At 32.3% G+C, this 21,889-nt stretch overlaps 1 protein-coding gene across 6 annotated transcripts in view; it reads left to right on the plus strand.

Annotated features, from left to right (window-relative positions):
• Window positions 1-21,889, plus strand: part of Shrm (Shroom) — a 631,603-nt gene that overhangs the window by 373,656 nt on the left and 236,058 nt on the right. The window contains exons 1-2 of one of the 6 annotated variants that reach the window (XM_067775909.1): window positions 2,065-2,522; window positions 18,594-18,991. The exons of 2 other annotated variants lie outside the window; for them this stretch is intronic. In XM_067775909.1, coding sequence (XP_067632010.1) covers window positions 18,960-18,991 — 32 coding nt within the window. In that variant the 5' untranslated portion in view covers window positions 2,065-2,522; window positions 18,594-18,959. Of the gene's footprint in view, window positions 1-2,064; window positions 2,523-18,593; window positions 18,992-21,889 lie in introns of those variants that run through there. 3 more of the 6 variants (XM_067775908.1, XM_067775911.1, XM_067775910.1) reach the window with 3 other exon arrangements.

Consider the following 21,889-nt stretch of genomic DNA (forward strand, 5'->3'; position numbering starts at 1 on the left):
GCATGATAAGTGATTAAATATTTCAAAACATGTACTCGCGTTGCCAACTATTTTTTATTATGTTTGCTATATGTGTATGTATGTATGTGTTAATAGCTCTGCAGCTCTGCGGCTCTTACACTCCGAAAATTTTATGTAAGATCAAAATACACAGTACCCCAAATGTTGATAATGCGCAGAGATAATTCGCATCTGAAGCCGAATTTCTCAACTATGCTTTATTTAGTGATGCGCTAAACACATAGCCAACGACAACTACGCTATTGAAATGTTTTATGAACATTGAATAAATTTTCCTTTATGATGTAATGAATATTAAAACGTAGAATTTTTTTACCAATAAAAAGTGGATTGGGAAGGAGTAAAGTATCTTCAATCATCCTAACATACATAATCGGGTAAAAAAACATGCACTTATTGGCATTAATTACATTTCCTAGAAAATGGTATGCCATTGCGGCCATCTTCACATCGGAACAAAACTCTAAACCTTTGCACTCAATCCAGCCTCAATCCAGCCTAATAGCCTTATATGATATATATATATAAGTTATTGTGAGATTTCGAGACATGAAGCAAATAGCCTTCTCAGCAATGGAACTAAGACCGATTGAGTCTAAGAGGTGGTTTAAACTAGCTGTTCAATGACAGCCTTGTATACACTGAGTGTTTGAGTTACCAAAATTTGTTTGATTCTGGTTCTATGAAACGATGAAATGAAACAAAATTTCCTTATATGTATTTGAATAAATTTTTGTTTGAATTTTGTTTTTCATATCACCGTTTCAAAGAAAAAGAATTGCCCCCCTGGTTGCTCCTGTTGTATCAACTATTGATTATCTCGAATAATTAATTTTTAAGATTTTGAACACTATAACCATGTACATTTCTTTTACAACTACATATATGCAGAAATCGTCCTCCATTCCATCAGTATTAAAACATCGTTTGACGGTCGTTTTAAAACCTAGGTTCATTGTACCTGCTGACTTACTGCACATAACACGAGCAGGCGGGCTGACTATGAATATCAGAGTTTAAGAAAAGTTTTTGGAAAACCAAATAGAGACGAGCCGAATTTCCCTATATATATGTGAAGCTTTTTTAATTCGATTTCTTAGATAGGTCCAATAAAGAAAAATGAATTAAGACCTAAATCCATCATCAATTTCTATTTCAAATGAAAGCAAACTTTACTTACTGGGAGGAAATTCCATGATTAGAAAATTCGTTAACATTTTTTCACACGAAACACCTGTACAATATCTGCGAAAAGCTCATAGACATTGATGTTGGTTCGGATTACTAGGTCAATCGCGGTGGATTGCTTATCATTTTACTTTGGTTTGGACTACAATGTCATGTCGCAGCCGCGTTTATTGTGTTTAGCACTTCTTTACAGCAAAGTATCTATAAGAAGTATACGCCTAATATACATACATATGTACATACAAAACGACGTATCGTTACCATAGCGGAACGATACAAGATGGCAGCATGGTGACATACCTACAAACATAAATAAAAATTGCATGTACTTTGTTTTTGTAAATTCGATGGACAAATGTCAAAATCGTACTGCGCCGTATTTTGATGTATCAAATCAAATAAAAAAAGCTTAAAATCAGCTGTCCCATGCTGCCACCTTGTATCGTTGCGCCATGATCGTTACGTGCGTTTGTTAGATACAGCTAATGGGCAGAGCTATTGGATCCAGCTGACTTGCCGGCATATTTATTTATTTATATTATTCTCTCGCAATCTAGCATACGATGAGAAGCAAATTTTCTGTTTGAGTATAATCTGCGAGTTCTGTGAGTATTAGCGGCAGTGGGGCTAGCTCTAGCTCTACCTTGTCTACTCCATGCAAATGCACTTGCTCACTTAATAGTATTTACCTGTAATATACTCCGAATCTCGTTTGATATATTTTCGGAATACTCAACTGACTTCATGCTCTATCAACTCATCAGCGCGCAAATTGAAAACTCGCTTGCTCTCTTAAGAAGTTTTTATTTTCTTTTTAACACATGTACAATTTTTGTTGGCCATTTGTTTACTTGACTTCTGTTGTTTGTATCTCAAACGAGCACCGGCTGTTGATGCGTTTGCACGAGTGAATCGGCGTGTACGCGTTTTTATAATATCGCTCAATAAAAGTTTTCGAGTCGAGTTTCTTCGAGCGAACTACGCAAGATTTTTGTGTTACATATTTGTAAATACAAGGAATTTTAAAAGATATTAAAAAATAATTGATTAAAAAAACTTAAATGTTTATAGCGTTTATCGGCGTTAAATAAAATTTAATAAATAAAATATTTCATACCCAACTGATTTGTTGTTGCCTAATGTGTTGAGCAGACTAAAGCTTAAATGTTAGTATGCAAGAAGTGTGGTTTGTGTTGAAGTGTGTAAAGTGAGAGACAGTGATGAAAATGAAAACATATTTATGCAAATAATAAATTGTTAATTGCGACAGATGGCGAAATTTGTGAAAAAGAAATCAGAAACAATAAAAACTGGTTTATATTATTTATTTTAATATTATGCTAACAAATTTTAAACTAATATTTAAAAAAACTAAACTAAAAATGATACCTACATTATTAACAAAGAAAAAACATTTTGTTTTTAATTAAAAAAGTGTGTGTCAAATTAATTTTTTTTTTTTTACTGAAATGAAAGATTAAGTTATGAGCAATCATGCAAGTTCTTGAGATCGGCGGCCGAGTGGAATATCATCCTATATCAGCTGCCAATTCGAAAATGCGCTATTTGCGAAGTGTTTTCCAAAACATCCAATTTCAGAATTTACTTTAAAAAAAGTCCTATTAATGAATTTTTTTCATAACTATAAATAAATAAATGTAAGGCGCGATAACCTCGGAAGAGATTTTAAGCCGAGCTTCTCTTCCAATTTGCGTCGTGCTCCTTTTAGGTTTTTCTACTAATTTCCGAAACGGGACCTACATGTTTTATGCCGACTCCGAACGGCATCTGCAAGGCAGATGATTTTTCATTGGGAAGCTTTTCATGGCGGAAGTACACTGGCAAGCACTGCGACCAAACGAGAGCCGACCTCGCTTAGAAAAATTTTCTTCTAATTGAAAAAACTTGTTTCAAAAATTTTGATGTTGCTTTTCCGAGGCGTGAACCCAGGATCCTCGGTGTGGTAGGCGGAGCACGCTACCGTCACACCACGGCGGCCACCATAACTGCCGCAGCTAATTTCAAAATGTATTGAATGTATTGTTATTCAAAAGTTTTTTGAGATAGGGCGTTTTCGAAAAAGGGTGATATTCAACTCGGCATGCAAGCTTTCATAGAAACTGTTAGGAATTATAACTGGAATTAGAAATAATTTATAACTAATGGTTTTATAAAGAAACTTGCTCCAATGGAACGGTAGCCAGAGGTTAGTGCTACTTATTTATTCTTTTGAAGGAAAATGACATTATGCTGGAAAACCTAGTCTGACGTCACTAATGGTTGGTTGGCTATGGAGCCGGGCCCAAGTAGCGCTCTAGGCGCCATTTTGATTCACTTCCACCTGGAACCAATTACGTTTTGGATTAATGTACCCTGCTATAGTTTTACTCAAACGACGTGGTTAGATCAATAAACCTACTGATGTCCTTGATTGGGCAGTTTGACACCGTCCTTAAGTCCCGAAACACGTAACTGCCTAGAGTTCGAGACCGAAAATTCGCGAGGACTGGGCACTCGCAGAGAACGTGAGTAACCGATTCCTCGGCACCCTCCTGTCTACAGCTCCTACACCTCTCATTGTAGGGGATACCCATTCTATTCGCGTGTGTGCCAATATATTTCCTTCCTAGACCTATTTAGTAGGTTGTTGTTGTTGTTGTAGCAATCATCGGTTCTTTTTACTAACGTCAGTAATACATGAAACACTTTTTAAACTGTGTGCCAGAAATAGTCTACAAATGATGAAATAATACAAAGAGATCGGTAGCAACCGAAATACGCAGCAAAGCCTAAGAGTCGTTCATTCGTTCGTTTGTTCGCATTGAAACATTGTAACGTAGGTTATTTGGTACATATGCGAATAAAGCAACTACGATTATGCTGGCTAGGAAGCTCGGCCTAGATCCCTTCCGAAGTTATCGCGCCTTACATTTATTTTCTATGGTGCATTGTTTGCTACTGATCTACATTCTGTTTGACAGCTCGGTGAGCCATACTACACTCAGAGAAAAAATCGAACGAAACAAGTTCAAAATTAACAACATTCGTTGACAAAAGTCTGTAAAGAACGCTTTTTCTTAACTCGTGACCGATGGGCTTGTTTTAAGAACAGTTTTCCAAGCACACCGTTCGTATTTTATGACCACTTTGGTATTGATGTGTGAACCTTCTGTGCTCATTTCAAGCACTACTTGGGCTTGATTTAAAACTGCTCGTTCTCACGCTTCGAGAACGATTTGTGGTCGATTTAACATTTTTCGGTCTCAATTCAAGAACGGATTGTGCTTGATCTTTGGGGGGAGTGGTAAGGTAATTTTTTCAATTAGTACCCATTTTTTTTTTTTTTATTAATAATTATTTTTTTGTCATTAATAATATTAAAATGCCCAATATGAAAAAAACGCATAATATGCTTTTTTTATGTATTTCTTTCGCTTATTGAGAAATTCTTCTTTTTATTGATGCAATCTGAATATATACTTAAAACATTTCATAACAAGTTTGAGAATTACCTGCGCATTTGTGAATGGAACTGAACGAAAAATAAGAGTTAAAAAAATGGAACATAAAAAAATGGTTTTAAAAAACTTCAGAGTTTTACGGTGATCGAACTGGCGCTATACGATCGCAACCGCAACATCATAGCAGCTGGGCCACTACAACTGCTTAATAGCTTGTGCCAAATGTTGTATTTAGCATTTTAGTGCACACGAATTGTCCCGTTTCTCTTTTCTTGTACTTAATTTAAGGACATCGTTCTCATTAATAGAAGATTTGTTCATATTTTAAGACCAGTCGTTCTCTTTTCAAAAAAATGATGTTAGTTCAAGAACAAGGTTGTTGTTTTAAGGACAGCTCGTTCGTTTTTCAAGAACAAAAAAGTAAGAACATGAAAAGCTTGAATTGAGTCCGGTGGTGCTGGATTTTAGAACAGCGTTTTTCTCTGAGTGTACGGCGAAAAATTGTGTACGGTGTCGGTTGATGTACATATATTCCCAACTCTGTCCTTTGAGGAAGCATGGGAATTCTTGTTATATTGAGACTATATCAAGCAAATTTTATAACTCTAAATTTTCTGATAAGATGCATTGTATCCGCGTCCGATACAAAGGATACCTGATTTGCCATTATTAAGACATCACTCGGTATTCCACGCTAAGTTGTTGACAGTTTTACCGGCGAAGTCGCTATACTTGGAAACTCAGTTCTTCAATAACTTCAAAGTGCCTAGCTAAGTTCCCTTAGACTTTAACGGATGGCAGGCCGACTTCTCCCTACCTTTCCCCATCGATACAAGTTTGCTATGGGTCTAGGCAATATTCTTGTATTATGTGCTTTACGTTTACGGTGCGAAATAATTTTGTGAGATTAAAAAATGTATATAAGTTCAAAACCATATATTTGATATTTTCAAAACCCTTTAGTATTTTGAAGCAAAATGTCAAGTGAATATCTTTAAAAGAAAGTAAAAGTTTTATAACACTCGCATTTTCGAAAACAACTGTTTTAAAAACTAACTTTTTTTATTTACAAATTTGTTTTTTCTTGTCTTGTTATATAATGTATGCAATTGTGAACAATCGGGTGTTCGCGTGACCTGACCATAATATAATCTGTCCGTATATCTAGACTTTTTTTCGAAAGAAATTTAAAATTAACTCAAAAGTTTTTAAACAAGAAAATTAAAAAAAGGTGTTTTTAAACCCTTTCTTCTTCAAAAAGATTCCAAATTTGCTATAACCTGGTTTTATTCTTAGTTATTTATAAATGTTGTTTTTTAAGGCAAGCAACTTTTTGTAAATAGCCTTAGAGAAATAGATAGTTTATAAAATTTCTATATTTTATTTTAATTTTAATTTATATTTAATTTAATTTATTTTTATTAAAATTCAATTCTAAAAAAAATTTAAAAAAGTTTTAGACACTTTAGTATAAAAAAAGTTCTTTAAGTAACTAAAAAATTTACATCCTTACCATTTACGGAATTTTTTTTAATTCCTGAGTAAAAGTTTATTCACCCCAAACAGAAAAGACATGTTTTATCACATTTTTTTTTTCTTTTTTCGGAAACGCCCTTAATTTTTTTTTTTTTTTTCTTAGAAATTATTTTTTTAATCTTGGAACATCAAAAGAAGAACTTTAACAGGAAAAACTATTATAAAATGTTTAATTTCAAGAACTTTAAAACTTACTCAAATTGTTTGTCAGTTAATATGTTTTTTTTTTTTCTCTCAGTGAATACAGAAAAAATCTGTTATATTGCTTTCATTTTGAAACTACTTATAAATTAATCATACATAACTATTTTTGTTATTAATTTAGTTGCTGCAGTTTTTATTTCAAACGTTTTTCTTTTTCAACTTTTTTAGTTTAACACAAATTCTTTAGTATTTTTTCATTTTCAAAAAAATATGAAAGTTATATTAAAAAATATTGTTTTTATTATCCACTGATCCTTTTTTTTATTTCTCACTCAGAGTTTATTATTTAAAAAAAAAAAAAAATTGGAAATTATATCTAAAATTTACTTTTTTATGTTTTTAATTTTCAACTCAAAATATATTTGATGGCCACCCTCAACTAACTAAGCAATGGTAGATAGTATTTTTTTTTATATGAATTAATCGGTGATTGTCCTTAGTGCTGTTAAATGTATGAAAACATATTTGAAGCAATTTTTTTTTTTTTTTAATTTCGAAAATTTAAGTTAGCTTAAATTAAAATTTTGCTTAAAATGTGTTTTTTTTTTTGTTTTTTTTTTTTTTTTTTTTGTTAAAAATTAAAACTACTTTGATTGTCTTGGATTCCAAATTGAAAAAACTGACGAAACTTTTTCGGAACATCAATATTCCCCCAAAATTAATGATTTCGGCATATTATTGTTTGCTTTTAGAATTTTATTTTTCATAATATTTATTTTTTTTTTCACAATAGAAACAATCAGTGGCGGATCTAGGATTTGGTACTGGGGGGGCTTGAAATTTTTTCACTATCAAATTATGTTTTTGTTTTCCATGATGTGTTAAATAAATGTATACAGAATATAAAATGACATGACAAAACGAGGATTTTCAAAATTAAAAAAAATTAAAAATGATATAACAACCATATAAAAATAGTCATAAAAATGTTTCTTTCAAACCCACTTATTGCTGGTTCAATCTTCTATCGACCAACCCAAAGATTCGAGTCGTGGGGGCTTCGATTTACAGAAAAGATCGGTTATTTCTTCAATGTCCGTTTCTATTTCTTTGTGGACGTTCCCTAGTGCATGGCCAGTCAGTCGATTTTCAGACATGTTGACTCTCAAATAAGTCTTCAAGCGCTTTAAAACAGAAAAAGAAGGCTCTGCGGTCGCTGATGTCACGGGGATAGGCGCAAATATTTGCAACAGTGTCGTCACGTTTGGAAAAAATGAAGAAAAGTGTGCTGATTTAATGATTTTCAGGGCATCAGTAGCTGTTTGAGCACTCTTGAGTGGATCACTTTTGCAATGATTATCCCACAATAAAATCTCATTTTTCAGCACTGTCTCATTGTTACTGGGGAGATCTTCTTTATAAACTTTAGCAGAAAGTACAATTTCTTCAATCGTTACTCCTGCAGAGTATGCTGGAATCAGTCCCTCCAGAGGCAGTATCTTCAAAAATTCACCTTTGAACCTTGACGTCAATGAAGAAATCATGTAGTCCAGGAAAGGGTAGTAAATTGTAGCTCTGTAAGTACAATGTCAACGAATCATTCACCCCTATTAAAAACGTAAATAAACGCATTCAATCAACAAGAACTCACGGGAAAAATTCGAGAGGAGCTTTACTTTTAGTTGGAACATTGGAGCGGTGCTTTTGTCGGCCACAAATGCGGGGAATTTCGAGTTTGATTCCCAATTCACATGCTTTTTCCTCGGCTCTTTTGAAGACTTCATAGAACGATGTTTCGTCTTCACGCGTCTTGACAAAAATCATGATTATATGATCAATATGAGCACAGGCCGATTTCAGTTGCAATTCAGGTTGTTGAAGTGTCCTACTGAGAGTCACAATCGGCGAATTCACATCGTTGAATGTTTGGAGAGCGATCAGAAATTCGGATTTCTCAATAGCACTGGAAAAGATAAGGGAATATTTTGCATAAAACGCCACTAAAGAATTTTTTTATCAGATATTTAATAAAAAAGCAAGTGCCAGCAACAGTAGAAAACTTCGAAAATGAAGAAAGCGCTGAAAGTGATGAAATGTCGTTTCGATGGCCAGACGAACCATATGTGCCGGCGTTAATTTGTTTCTTATATTTGGCGGAACAAAGTAATTACTGCTTACCTAACGTATTTTTATTATTAAAAAATATAAATAGAATTATAACAAGTAAGGACGGGGCTGACAATATGCTGTTAAGTTTTTAACGAGTAGAGCCCTCTATGCCACTTATTTCAAATTTCAGGGCTTCCTAACCCTCCCCCCCCCTAGATCCGCCATTGGAGATAATGCAAATACATTATATTGCACTTTCTTAGTTCAAATATTTCACAAAAAAGTTGATTTTATATACATATTATTATTGTATACTAGCAGACCCGGCAGACGTTGTTCTGCTCTAAATTTGGCTTATCTGCATACATTTTAATAAGCTTTTTCCGTCTAACTCTGCCCTACCCCTCTACACTTTTCCCTAATCTTTTTACTCACTCCTCCCTCCGTCTTTTTCGCTTCATCTCCATCTTCGTCTCATTCTATCTCTTTCTCAGTCTCTTTCTCTCTATTCTCTTCTCTCAAGTTTTTCTCCTTCTTCTTCATCTCTTATTGCCAATCCCAAAGGGTGGTATGTATTTTGTTACAGTCTCAGTCTCACTCCCACTCCGAGTCTCAGTCTCAGTCCCAGTCCCAGTCCGTCTCTGGTATAATTCCCGGAAAAAAGCATCTTAAATACTAATATAGGCAAATTTATATATGAAATTTCAAACAAATCGAATAGGACTTTTGTAAAAAGGTATGTGGGTATTATTAATTCTTGTCTTTATTTCGGCTTCGCATGCATATTTATCACTTTTGCCAGGTTAATGCGACTAAATCGAATATCACAATGAACTTTAGAGCTCTCAGCAACAGCTTTCATTTGATATCCATAATACACACACATTCTAGGGGTATCCGGGTCCATGTTTTGGCCTATATCTCGAGACCGTAGTCACCCAACGGTGTAAAACTTACTCTGTACTAAAGCATACATCAACAGCTTCAATTTGATATTCATATTATATAAACACATTCTAGGGGTACCCGGGTCCACGTTTTGATCTCAAGACCCTAGGCACGCCTCTAACACCGTGACAGAAGAATTTTATATATTAGATTTGTGCATTAAATTTTCAAACACAAACAATGTCTTCATTTGTCAAAAAATAAAAATTAAGAAAAAAGCCGAATGTCAAGAAAACCTAACGAAATATAAACTGGCTCGTTTGTTTTTATACCTTTATGACACTACTTTATTTTCGTGTATTTTTTTTTCCACACATTTATTTTTTGTCGCACTCCCTCCTAATACAGCTTCAGTGCTGGTGTAAGTGTGTAAGCTATATTCCAAAAAACAAAGCAAATACAATCTAGTTTGTTAAAAACAAACGAGCCAGTTTGTATTTCTTTAGGTTTTTTTTTTTGAAATCCGGCTTTTTTCTTAATTTTTTCTGACAAATCAAAATTTTGTTTCTAGTTGAAAAATTTTGTGCAAATACACAACTAAAATGAACTTTCGTGTGAAATAAGTGGCACAACAGAGCGCGAAATAATATTTCCGTGTTATTATACCTTTCATGAACATGAAATGGTATATTAACTTTGGTCCGATGTTTGTAACGTTGAGAAATATAGAAGATAGACTCATCATTAAGTATACCGAATTGATCAGGGCGACGAACTGAGTTGATATAGCCATGTCCGTCTGTCCGTCCGTCTGTCTGTTTGGACGCAAACTAGTCCCTCAAATTTTGAGATATCTCAATGAAATTTGGCACAAGGATGTATTTTTGTATTATATAAGACATTTGTCCGATCCGGTAGGATCGGACCACTATAGCATATATCTCCCATATAACCGATCGTTCAGATAAGACGATTTTGGTCATTCCTGCCGCAATTTGGAAACGTTAAACTGGGTGATATATATTCTAATATATCATAGAAGATATCCTGAAAAAAACACTTTGATCGGAGCTATATATAGTATATATCCCATACAACCGATCGTTCAGATAGAAAGATTTTTGGCCATTCCTCCCTTAATTTAGAAAGTATAAACGTGAAACTCGGTGATATATATTTTAATATATCAAAGAAGATTTCCTGAAATAATCACTTTGATCCGAGCTATATGTATATAGTATATACCTATCCCATACAACCGATCGTTCAGATAGAAAGATTTTTAGCCATTTCTCCCTTAGTTTCCAATATAAAAACCTGAAACTTGGTGATATATATTCTAATATATCATAGAAGAATTTCTGTAAAAATCATTTCGATCGGAGCTATAAATAATATATATCCCATACAACCGATCGTTCAGATAAGGAGGTTTTTTGCCATTTTTTATATTTATCTTAAAATCGTTTAAGTATGTACATCTATTCACTATATATTTCTTATCTTATACAACGGATTATTTGGAGATTACGAATGGGATAAGATTATTGTTCAGCCCCATTCATGAAAGGTATGAAGTCTTCGGCACAGCCGAAGACAGTGCCGTCCTTACTTGTTTTTGTTTTGGAAAAATGTTAATGAAAAAATAAAGTTTAAACCATAAACAAAAACATGTCATATTATTTTATTTTGTGGACAATATTGGTCTCTCTTTCTCTTGTTGGAAATTGTTTTTGCAATTTGACTTTCCGATAAAGTATCGTCAGCCTTTTGAGCATGGAATCCAAGCGAAAATAAAGTAGTGTCATATAGGTATAATTACACTTGGTTTACACCATGATACAAAAAAGAAGGTAGTTCCACTCAAAAATTTTTGACGTATTTGGGGACTTTTGAAGTTTCATAATGTTTGTTGTTTTGCTAGAAGCGTTGCCATACCGTTACTATTTAAGGCGAAATTGTGGATTTTCGGGATGGAAATTTCCTTCAGTATGAAAACGCAATGGTCATCTGAGGCAATAACAATATGCTTTAGCACGATTTATCTGGATATATATATTGAAAATGCTGTGAAACATGTAATTTTACTTAGAAAAAGAAATGAATAACGGCGCATAAATATGTTTTGTATACTTACTTTCATGGCAACCTGACCCTAAATTTGAAAAAAAAAAATGTTTGTACTCGTATGTGCGCGTTTATGACCTTTTTATTCAATAAATTAAATAATTGACAAAGATACCATCAAGTTGTGATTTTTCTCATTTTGTTATTTCCTTAATAAATTTTAGTTTCTTTTAGATGTAAATTTAAATGGCGAAGACGAAAAGAGGTTCTCCCTAAAAAAAACCGTTTTACGTGCAGCTCATGTATAATTAGATTAAGAGTACTTGCTGTCGTGTTCATATCAAAATTATAAAGTATTGGCTGCTTCCGATTTCCACGTAAAGACCGCATCATAGCGACCTGAACCTTTCGCGATGGGGGCAAAATTACGTCATTTTTTCGATCAAAAGCCCATTCTTCCCGCACTTTCATCTCGTCAAATGACAAAAAACACAGCTTTTCTTCGGATGGTATATCACATAACTTCATATGCGATAGTATTTGCAGTTGCAACCCCGGTTCTACACATAACTTCGATGCCCACCTGCGCAAAGTTGATGTAGAAGATAAGGGAAGAGTTTCTTTCTTTCTTAAAAGTCGATAACAGCGAGGACCTGCAGAATACATGCATATTGAGATCTGCTCCAAGTTGTAGCGCGGACATTTTGAATTGTTTTCAAGACTTTTCTCTACATTCATAGTGGACTTGCATTTACTGCGGAGCTCGCTATAAATAAGTATATATATATACATTTCATATTTTTAGAGGCAAGTTCATATATGAGCCGTTTATTTTGAAAGTAGTATAAATCATTTCCAACTCATGGTCTTAAATGCATTGTTATTTCTGAAAGAACGCATATATATGTAGATCGTTCTACTATTATAAACTAATAATAAGAATTGCATCTTTTGGCTATTGGACTCTAACAAACAGGAAGCGAGCAGAGATACAATTAATTACGCCTGAACTTAAACGACATGAAATGAATTATGCCACTTTCAAAATAAACGGCTCGTATGACTGTGACATCATATCTAGGGTCAAAATAACACAAGATTTCTAAAAAAAAGGACAAAGCAATGCACTCGTAGTATATAAAAATATTATCATACCCTGTTTGTGTGCTGATAGAGAGATCCATTTGTTGCATCGCATGTTGTTGTCTTGTTTTGTCTGGAAATAATAATGCCCATGTGTATGTATATAATTGAAACTGATCAAAGACTTACCCTTCCATAAATTCAATATACTCATCTAAATATTCTTCCTGTTCGAAAACTTCGCCACAGTCTTGACTGGAAAAGAATGTACACATTATTTAGTACTTAACATTTAAAACCATAAAGGAATGTTTTCCTTACCGTTCATTTCGCGGTACTGCACTTTTTAAAAGAACAATTTTATTCCCACAATTACGTATGTCCGTTGGAGCAAAATGTTCGGAACAAACGTAAAGACATTTGGGAAGGGTTTCTTCCCTCACTTCGCTTGTTTCGAGCCATTGTTGTTTTATAGACGGAATTTTTGGTAATATGAAAACCGAAATTTCTTTTTTTTTTTGCATTGGTATTTTGTATTTCCGCATTTCTAATGCGCATATCTCACTTTTTCGCGTTTATTTAAACAAAAAAAATTAAAATATTTGACTAGTATATGTTGATTTCAAATCCATCAAAATCACAAAAAATTATAACATTTTTCAATCTGGTAACTAGACTTTTATGAAACTGTCACGGTCTCCGCAAAAGTCAAGTGGCTAATGTCACATGAAATGGAACTACCTCCATTTTTTGTATCATGGTTTACACCCTGTTACACTTTTTCATTTTAAAAATTTGAAAATTTTCTCAAATGCTGACGTTTTTTTATTATTTACAAATCCAGTTTTCATTTTTTGTGTCTATTTTTTAAACGCATAATTTGGCAATTATTCCACGCAATATTTTTATTTTTTAACTTAAATAGTAATAAAACTACGAAAATATACATACATATGCATATTCGCTCTTTCTGCTTGTTTTTGCAGTTTCTTCACGCGCTCGGTAATACCATTTAAGTTTTTGCTGCAGCTTTTTATTTACTCGATATTTATTTGTATTTCTTTCATTGTATTACGCTTTGTTTTAATTGTTCCCCTGGTGACCGTGTCAGTAGCAGCATGTCTTTATTTATTGTTAGCTCCAGAGACCTGAAGATATTTTATGACAACAACAACGCTGTGCCAGAAAACAAACAAACAAGCAAACAGCATTTAAAAGTTTTTAAGGCGGCAGTAGTAACAAAATGTGTATAAAAAACGCAACAGCAATAACAACAAATATTTTAAGTTAACTTTCCCCTTTTTATGCGTTTGCAATATCACATCTGTGTTTATATAAGTGCCACTGAGTGCACGTGTGTGTGTGTGTATCTGTGTGAATGAACGTGTGTCGCATGTCGTGGCTTAAACTTTTATTTAATACATTCGCTATAGCGTATTAGCGTGTCTTACGAATGGCTAAGCGTTAATATGTTTGTTTTTGTTTTTTTTTTTTCAAAGAACAAAAAAAATAAACAACTACAAAAAACAAATACAGTAACAACAACAATAAATTTAAATACACGTTTTCGTGCAAAATGTCTGTTAAAATGCTAATAAAATGAACAAAAACGCAAATACCATAAATTACGAGGTTACATAGTGACAAATGTACGTTTTAATTGTTGTTTTTGTTATACAAACAAGTAGTTGGTAATTTTTTTATTTTTGTTTTAGCCACACCGCAGCCGAAAGATGAAAAGTGAAATATGCAAATGCAAATGTGAGAGAATGGAAATATGTGCTAAATATTTTTTAAGTCTGATTGACAAAGATTGGTTGCAACTTTTTTATTTGCCAAAGTTGTCAATAAATTTTGTAAAAAAAAAATTTTTTTTGCTATAAATTCCAATACAAATCCAGAAATCTTTTCCAAAAAAGTTTTTTTTTTATCGATAAAAATCGATTTATCTTAAAATATATAGCTGTATGTATAAAGCTTATAATTGTTAATTTTGTAAAATGTTGCTATACAAAAATTTTAATTACTGGAAAATTTTTCCAAAAAAAAATATTTGGACTTTCATCTACCAAACTGTATATTTCTCTATAAATATATACATATGTACATATCTAGCTGTTAAATGCAGTGTGTATGTACATATATACATACATCGTGTTATAAGTTCACATGTACCAAATGCGCAGACCGGCTACAAAAATTACTTGCAATGCATTTATTTAAAAATTGTTTGGTAAGCCAAAAAAAAACAAGTAGCATGCAAACAAAAGACACAACAATAACAACACAAGTGCATAACTTGTTTATATAGAAGTTTGTAGAATGCACATTTAAATTTTTTTTTTTAAATTGACTCGGCTGCGGTTTAGTTGTGGTTGTGCATATAGGGACGATGGAAACAGGTGGCAAGAATATTTACATATAAAAAAATTGTATATTAAAGAAATTTAAAAAAATTTAATTCAAGTGACATTTTTAAGGTTGAAATTTTTAAGGATGTAGCTATAGTACAGCATTTTTGCAAGCATTTTTTGCAAAAATAAAATATAAATAAAAATAAAAAAATTAATATTTTTATGGAAAAAAAACATTTGAAAAAATTAATTTTGAAAAGTTCAGATTAATATTTTTAGGAGTTGAGCAATTCGTCCAAAATGTTTTTTTTTTGCAACAATTGAAAGAAATAATTAAATACAGAAAGATATTAATTTTAGCATTTAAAAGTTAAAATTTTTTTTTGCAGAAAATTAAAATAAAGTTTTGAATTTAAATTTAAAAGATAAAAAGGAGACGGATATTAGTGCAGTTTTTTTTTTAGATATTTAAAAATATTAATCATAAAGTGTTAATTAAAAAATTAAAATTTATATCGAATTATTTATTCAACTCGATATGTGGAAAAAAATTTATAAATAAAATTTTTTATTCTGACATGACATTTATTTTTATTTATTTAATTATTTATTTATTACGACTCTTAGAGCCTAAATCAACACTTAAAAGCATTATTGCATTAATTAACAATATGTACTATGTATGAAATTGAACATAAATTAGTATTTGAATTTGAAACATGTAACACAAATTCATTCGAATCCAAATATTTATTTTATATTCATTGATTTCGCGTGAGCATATAATCTTTTCTTAAATAAGTTATTATCACAATTCTTAATATTTGCAGGTAATTCGTTGAAGCATTTTAACCCTTTTGTAAAAAAGACTATTTTTTCAGACTCCGTTTTGTAATTAAGTAATTTAAAATCATTTCTCTGCCTCGTATTTCTGTCATGAACCTCGTAGTTAAATTTAATACTTGTTTTTAGATATTCAGGCAAATTTCCGGTTTTTATGTTGTACATAAAATTCATAAGGTGGAAAAATATTTGCTGTTTTACGCTCATCCAATTCAAACTTTGTAGCATATCTTTAATGGGGGTATCAAAACGTTTACCTAAAATAAAGCGCATAGCTTTATTCTGCATTTTTTGCAGTTTATCGATTTGCGAATCCTTCAAGATAAGGAAAATAGTAGAACAATATATGAAGTATGGTTCAATTATGGACCTATATACTTTTGCTTTATAATAACTACTCAAGTTTTTACAGGTTCTTTGAATGAAATATATTTTCTTAGCTATTTTACCTGTTATATAATCAACATGGCCATCAAATTTTAGTTTGCAATCTATTTGAATGCCGAGATATTTAATCGTCTGCACCTTTTCAATTTTAGTATTATTTATTTTAATAGTTTCAAAATGAGCAATATTCTTCCTTGTTATTACCATATATTTAGTTTTTTCAATATTAATGTTTAGTGTGTTATCACACAGCCATATATAGAGAGCATCTAAATCACTTTGCAGTTTTTCTCTTCTTTGGTGTTCATTCCTACTATTTATGGAAATTAGTGCATCATCCACAAATAGCTTTATGGTATTGAATTTCAATATAGATTTAATGTCATTAATATAAATGTTAAATAAAATTGGAGCTAGCACAGGGCCTTCGGTTAAACCAATCTTAACGTCAACTTCGTCCAATAATGCTGAACCAATTATTGTTCTTTACAGGAAAGTGGCATAATTGACCATAAATAAGAACAACCACAAAAACACGAATAAGAAAGAATACCTATACAGAAAACAAAAACTAGAGTACAAAAATGTTTAGGCTAAATAAGAAGAAAGCCAAATTTTTAAAATTTCTAAATAATTATTATTATAAATTCTATTTATTTATTTTAAACTATTATAAAAATTTTACAAGTTTAATACCAGTTTATGTAAAGTTAAATTTTTTTTTTTTTGGCTTCGTGGAAACCATCCGTATATGATCCTCTAGCAGATAAACTCATCGAGCTGGTGATTAATTTTCTTTCGAAGAGCTACCCACTCGAATATTACCACGAACCGAGTAATTTCCCACACGGCACACCTTACTAAATACTAACGAAGGCGAACAATGTGAGCTATGTGGTTATTGTCAGGTCAATGAGCTACGATCGCTTCAACTATGATTCCTGCAAGTAAAATAATTTTGCACTAGAGCGGCTCTTCTCGTACCTATATGGCAGCAATATGTTTTCTTTTATCTTTCCAAGGTCGTATATTGCCGTTCTTTCTTCAACGAGAAGGTATATCGCTAAGGTTTCGTAAAGACCAGGATAGTTTTTTGAAAACCATGCGATAAATTTAATCATTTCGACTACGATTCTCTATGGTATGCGCGACCATTTTGCAGCTCTTCAAAAGTTCTCCGAGGCTAGCTAGCTATCTAGCATTACACAGAGATATTTCGTTGAGTTGATTTAGAGATCAGTCATCCTTTTTTTTTAGCTGGGCATAACTTGGTTTCGTTAAAGCTACGCCAGATCGCAGCATTTCTAATTTCCCCCTAAACAAGACGCACTACAGTAGCTATTTATTCGTGACACGCTGATTCGGCTTTCTTGACATCGTGTTTCCAGCATGCACAGTGTACGGAAAGATGATGAAGAGTTGGCGTATCATATGGCCTTGTAATGAGAACCAGCTGTGCTTTCTTCCATTTGGCGAGAAAAATTCTTGCTTCGAGGAATTATTTGCAGTTTTCCCAATTGTTCTAAAGCTTCATGCGACACAGAGATGTCTTTTCGTTTAACAGTTTAATTTTAAAGGTGTTGTTGTGGGTTAGATCGCAAATATACTTCCCAAAGGTATTGGGGAGAGTTTGGGGTATGAGTAGTCCTTTGCTGGACGTGCACTTGACACGCTCAGGTACATACACATTCTGGTAATAGCCTTAAGACCTGTTTTTAGCCTTTGCACATTTATTCACCAATGACGAGTTGGTCATTCAGAAACTTGTTGTAGTTTTTTCTAACACCAATAACAAACAATCTATATAGTTGATGAATTTAAAAATCTTAAAATGATATTGTGCGTGTTCGTCCATAAAATTCAGTTCAAGTTTCTGCAGTGTTGTTTTATATTAATTCTTGCTTTACTGGTTTTCTCCAGACGAAACAAAATAGTTTTTCTTGCTTTCTGTGTCAATTTCGTCTACGTTTTCAGAAACAGCCTACGTCTACGTTGCTATGGTTCACATACCAATTTTCGCGTATTCTATACCACGTAGGTGCTCCAGTTAAACTCACTTTATGTATTAACTAAAGTAATGTCATAATTGTATTCTTTTATATATATATTTAATTTATATGTGTGCACTAGACCATATCAAGAACAAGGTTTCAGCGTACATCCCAAAGTATGTTTGAAGTCTTTTGGAAATGCAGTTTCCAAAAAAATATTTGGTCACCTCAGTGGTCACCTTTCTCTTCCTATTTTCAAAACTGAGTACTTCAGTTCAGTCAAAATTGTGCGCTTCCGACAAAAAATGTTGATTTGCATTTTCATTATTAGTTTCGAATCGGACCAAAAATGCGACAGCTAAGGTGAACAGAAATTTTTTTCTAAACTGCAATTAAAACAAATGATTGCATCTGAGGAGTGAAACGAGTTTCCTCGACATTGTCTAATGTACATACCTGAAAGCAGTTCATTTACATTTTTGTCTCTGCTCTATAATTTTATGGAAATTCTAAACCAACAGCGTCTACTTGAAAACAAAACAAAGCAAAACCTAAATACCAGTGAAAAATGCAAATGCAACGAAATATAATCATTTTTCTTCAACAATTCAACATTTATGCAAACTTTGCGAATAAACAAGCAGCGTAACTAAATAGCAAAACAGAATTTATAGTGAATTGCATGCCATTCTGAAATTTTGCATATTATTACAAACAAAATAAAAAAGAAAATTTAAATAAAGAAATAAAAGAAAATAAAAGTTTTAAAAAACTGCAAATAACAAGTGAACTTAACACCCAAGCAAATTCTTACAACGAAATTAAAAAAAAACTCAATTCAAACGACACTGGATTCTACAATCGTGGATACTATTAGCCATTTGAAAATGGTCTTTGGCGGCCGTTTTCGCATCAGAAGGTATGTTATATTTCGAAATATGTAAACACGTTAGTTTATGTTTTTGACTGATAAATATTTCCTAACAGCAAAACTTGACTTGAATGTAATTGAAATTCGATAATCAGTACGATCATTAGTGGTTACTCCTAAAACAAGCGCAAATTCTTGCAGCCGCAAGAAGTGTGATTGTGTGAGTCGTAAATCAACATGCATTCGTTAGGTCATCTAACGAATCGTATGGTATTTTTCTCAGTCGAGCTTCAAAAAAATTGTTATTGTCGTACTTGATTGTTGTGAATAAAAGTGTATCTTTAAAACATATGCGAAAAAATTTCCTAAAAATTACACAATCTGTATATGTAGCTTTTATATGAGGTTTCAATGCGATCTCCAGTTTTTACTGCACGGTTCTTTTTTGTACATATATCCCTATTTTACTCACACGACATGAAGGTGAGCGTCGAATAATTCTGCAGATATCTCTGTTCTGATGCTCAAACAACGGTCGGCCTATGAACAACGAACCACCCGTGTTTTGAAAAATGGTATCAAGTATCTTAAATCTTGAAATTCAGGATTTGTTTAGCAATAAGCATCAACAGCTTTTGCTTCTCCTTATTCTATTTTTATTTTTTTGCATTATTTCAATTAATTTTATTTCAATATTTCATGCAGTAAATTCAACGCAAAAAAGTTATAACACGAATAGCAATTTGTCATTAGCTATTGCAATACAAAATAATACTTCTTGGCAGATCTCTATAAATATTTAATTGAATTTAATTAATTGTTTACGAAAATAGAAGTATGGTAATATATGCAGGCACATTAGACTGGTTCTAAAAAAATTCGCGTAGTAGTATTTTCATAGTAGAGGTCAACGAAAAGGATACTTAATGGCAGTAAAACTTCTTGAGCTGGCAAAGCTATAAAAAACAGACTTCACTGCACCAAAGAACATAAGATGGACTTATAGAGCTTCTTAAGGGCGATATAATGGTGTTTCAATTAAAAAAATAGATTTAAAAAAAACAAAGTAATAACAAAAAAAGCAATTCTAAAGATTATTTATGCTTTGGCCGCATTTTAGCATTTGGCCCAAAATAAGACACTTCATTTCACATAAGCCAAACAAACTTTGACATCAAAAGCCGACTTTATACTGTCGCATTTCAGCATTAACAATTAAATGTAGAAATCAACTTTGCATTCTTCTGCAAGCAGTGCTAGCCATCTTTGTTCAACCAGCCATGCATTAGTGGATGAAAGTTGTGTGTATTTAATTAATTTAATGCTTTTTTTGTTTTTTTTTTTTCAATGTACAACTTTTTTTCTGTTTGTTATTTATTGTTGAAATCATGGCTCAACTATATGTGCTCATCTCTACAACAACAACATACCTTTGTTAAGATTGTCAAAATCTGCGTGTTGGTGTTGGGCGAATGGAATGAAATGGAAACATAAAACTTGGGAGTTTCTGTGTGTTGTAAGAAATTCTTGTCAATGTGTTGGCTTTATTTTGAGTTTGCTTTCTCCTTTTGACAATCCCTACTCCAGTGAAATGAAAAAAATAAAATCAGCTGATGAGATCAACCAACCATATAGTTGAGCCATGGTTGAAATAAAGCAAATTATCAAAAGTATACAATGAAAACAAAAAGCGTTTATATAAACAAAAATAAACTGCCTCACAACTTGGCAAACAAAAACAAAAAATGCATCGAGTCCCATGCTCAAAAATGAGCAAAAGCTTTTTCTTCTAGATTCCAAAGATTTAAAAACAAACTTGAATGAAAAAGACTTCAGGATTTAAGTTAAAGTAACAAGAAGTCAATGCTTATTTATTCTATTCAAGCGGATCATTAGAAGGCTCAAAAAATAAATCTGAGCAATAGCAATTTGAAAAACTAATTGCAATTTTCGCTGTTTTTTGTTTTCAGATTGAAAATACAAATAAATATTTGTAACAAGAGTTCCTTAATATTTAGCGGCGGCATTTTGCAATTTCATTTTCCGGCCCAGTCTAATGCAAATGCATACTCTTACTAGGATTATTCCTCTTGTTTATCTAAAAAAAAAGTCATGAAACAATCAATTTTGCAAATGGTTACGACAAATCACTGCAATGGTTGATTAAACTGTGCTGCAAAATTTTATTCAAGTCTTGACTTAAGATTTTATATGCAAATATTTGAACAACCCTTAGAACGCGCTTCTCGAAGAGTGGTCTTTTCAGCACTAATAACTGATTAATTTGCTACTTCTGCAGCGACTTTCAAATAAAATTTGTTGTTGATAGTTATTAGAGAAAGTTACAAAATTTACAAACGACGATGGTTACTAGGACATGTTTCTGAATTTCACTTCTTCATCAGCTAGCTTTTCGGGAGCTGAGTATTGAATTCGAAATCTCCAACATTCATACTTTATACTGGTGTTAAGGCAGATTGCCTTTATCCACCTAGTCATATGAATGCCCCGTTGCATGCTTAGTAAATTGGTACTAAGTGCGTTTGAGGAGCTCTTAGTAAGATTAGATTTTTAGCATTCCCTTATAAGCCATGCTCCCGCTGTTCACTATTATATTAATATTACAATAGGCTTATATTGATTTATACATTTTTTTTTGTTATTAGAGAAAAAAACAGAAAAATTACAGAGCTAACTAACGGCGATATTTGGTATATAAAATTAATAACAACATAATTTTCTTACTTTCATTGCCAGTAGCTAATAAGAATCCATCTTATCCACATCCGTTGTGCACCCAACCTTGCTCGTAATGAACATTTTCTCATTACTAATCAATAATTCACGTTCTTTTTTTTTAATACTATCTATCATATGTGTGTTCTGTAAAAATTGTAGTATAAAATTACAACTTAATTTACAAATATATATGAATGTATGTTAGGG

This window comes from Eurosta solidaginis, chromosome 3 (assembly GCF_040869045.1).
Source record: "Eurosta solidaginis isolate ZX-2024a chromosome 3, ASM4086904v1, whole genome shotgun sequence".
In the NCBI taxonomy this organism is placed as follows: Eukaryota; Metazoa; Arthropoda; class Insecta; order Diptera; family Tephritidae; genus Eurosta; species Eurosta solidaginis.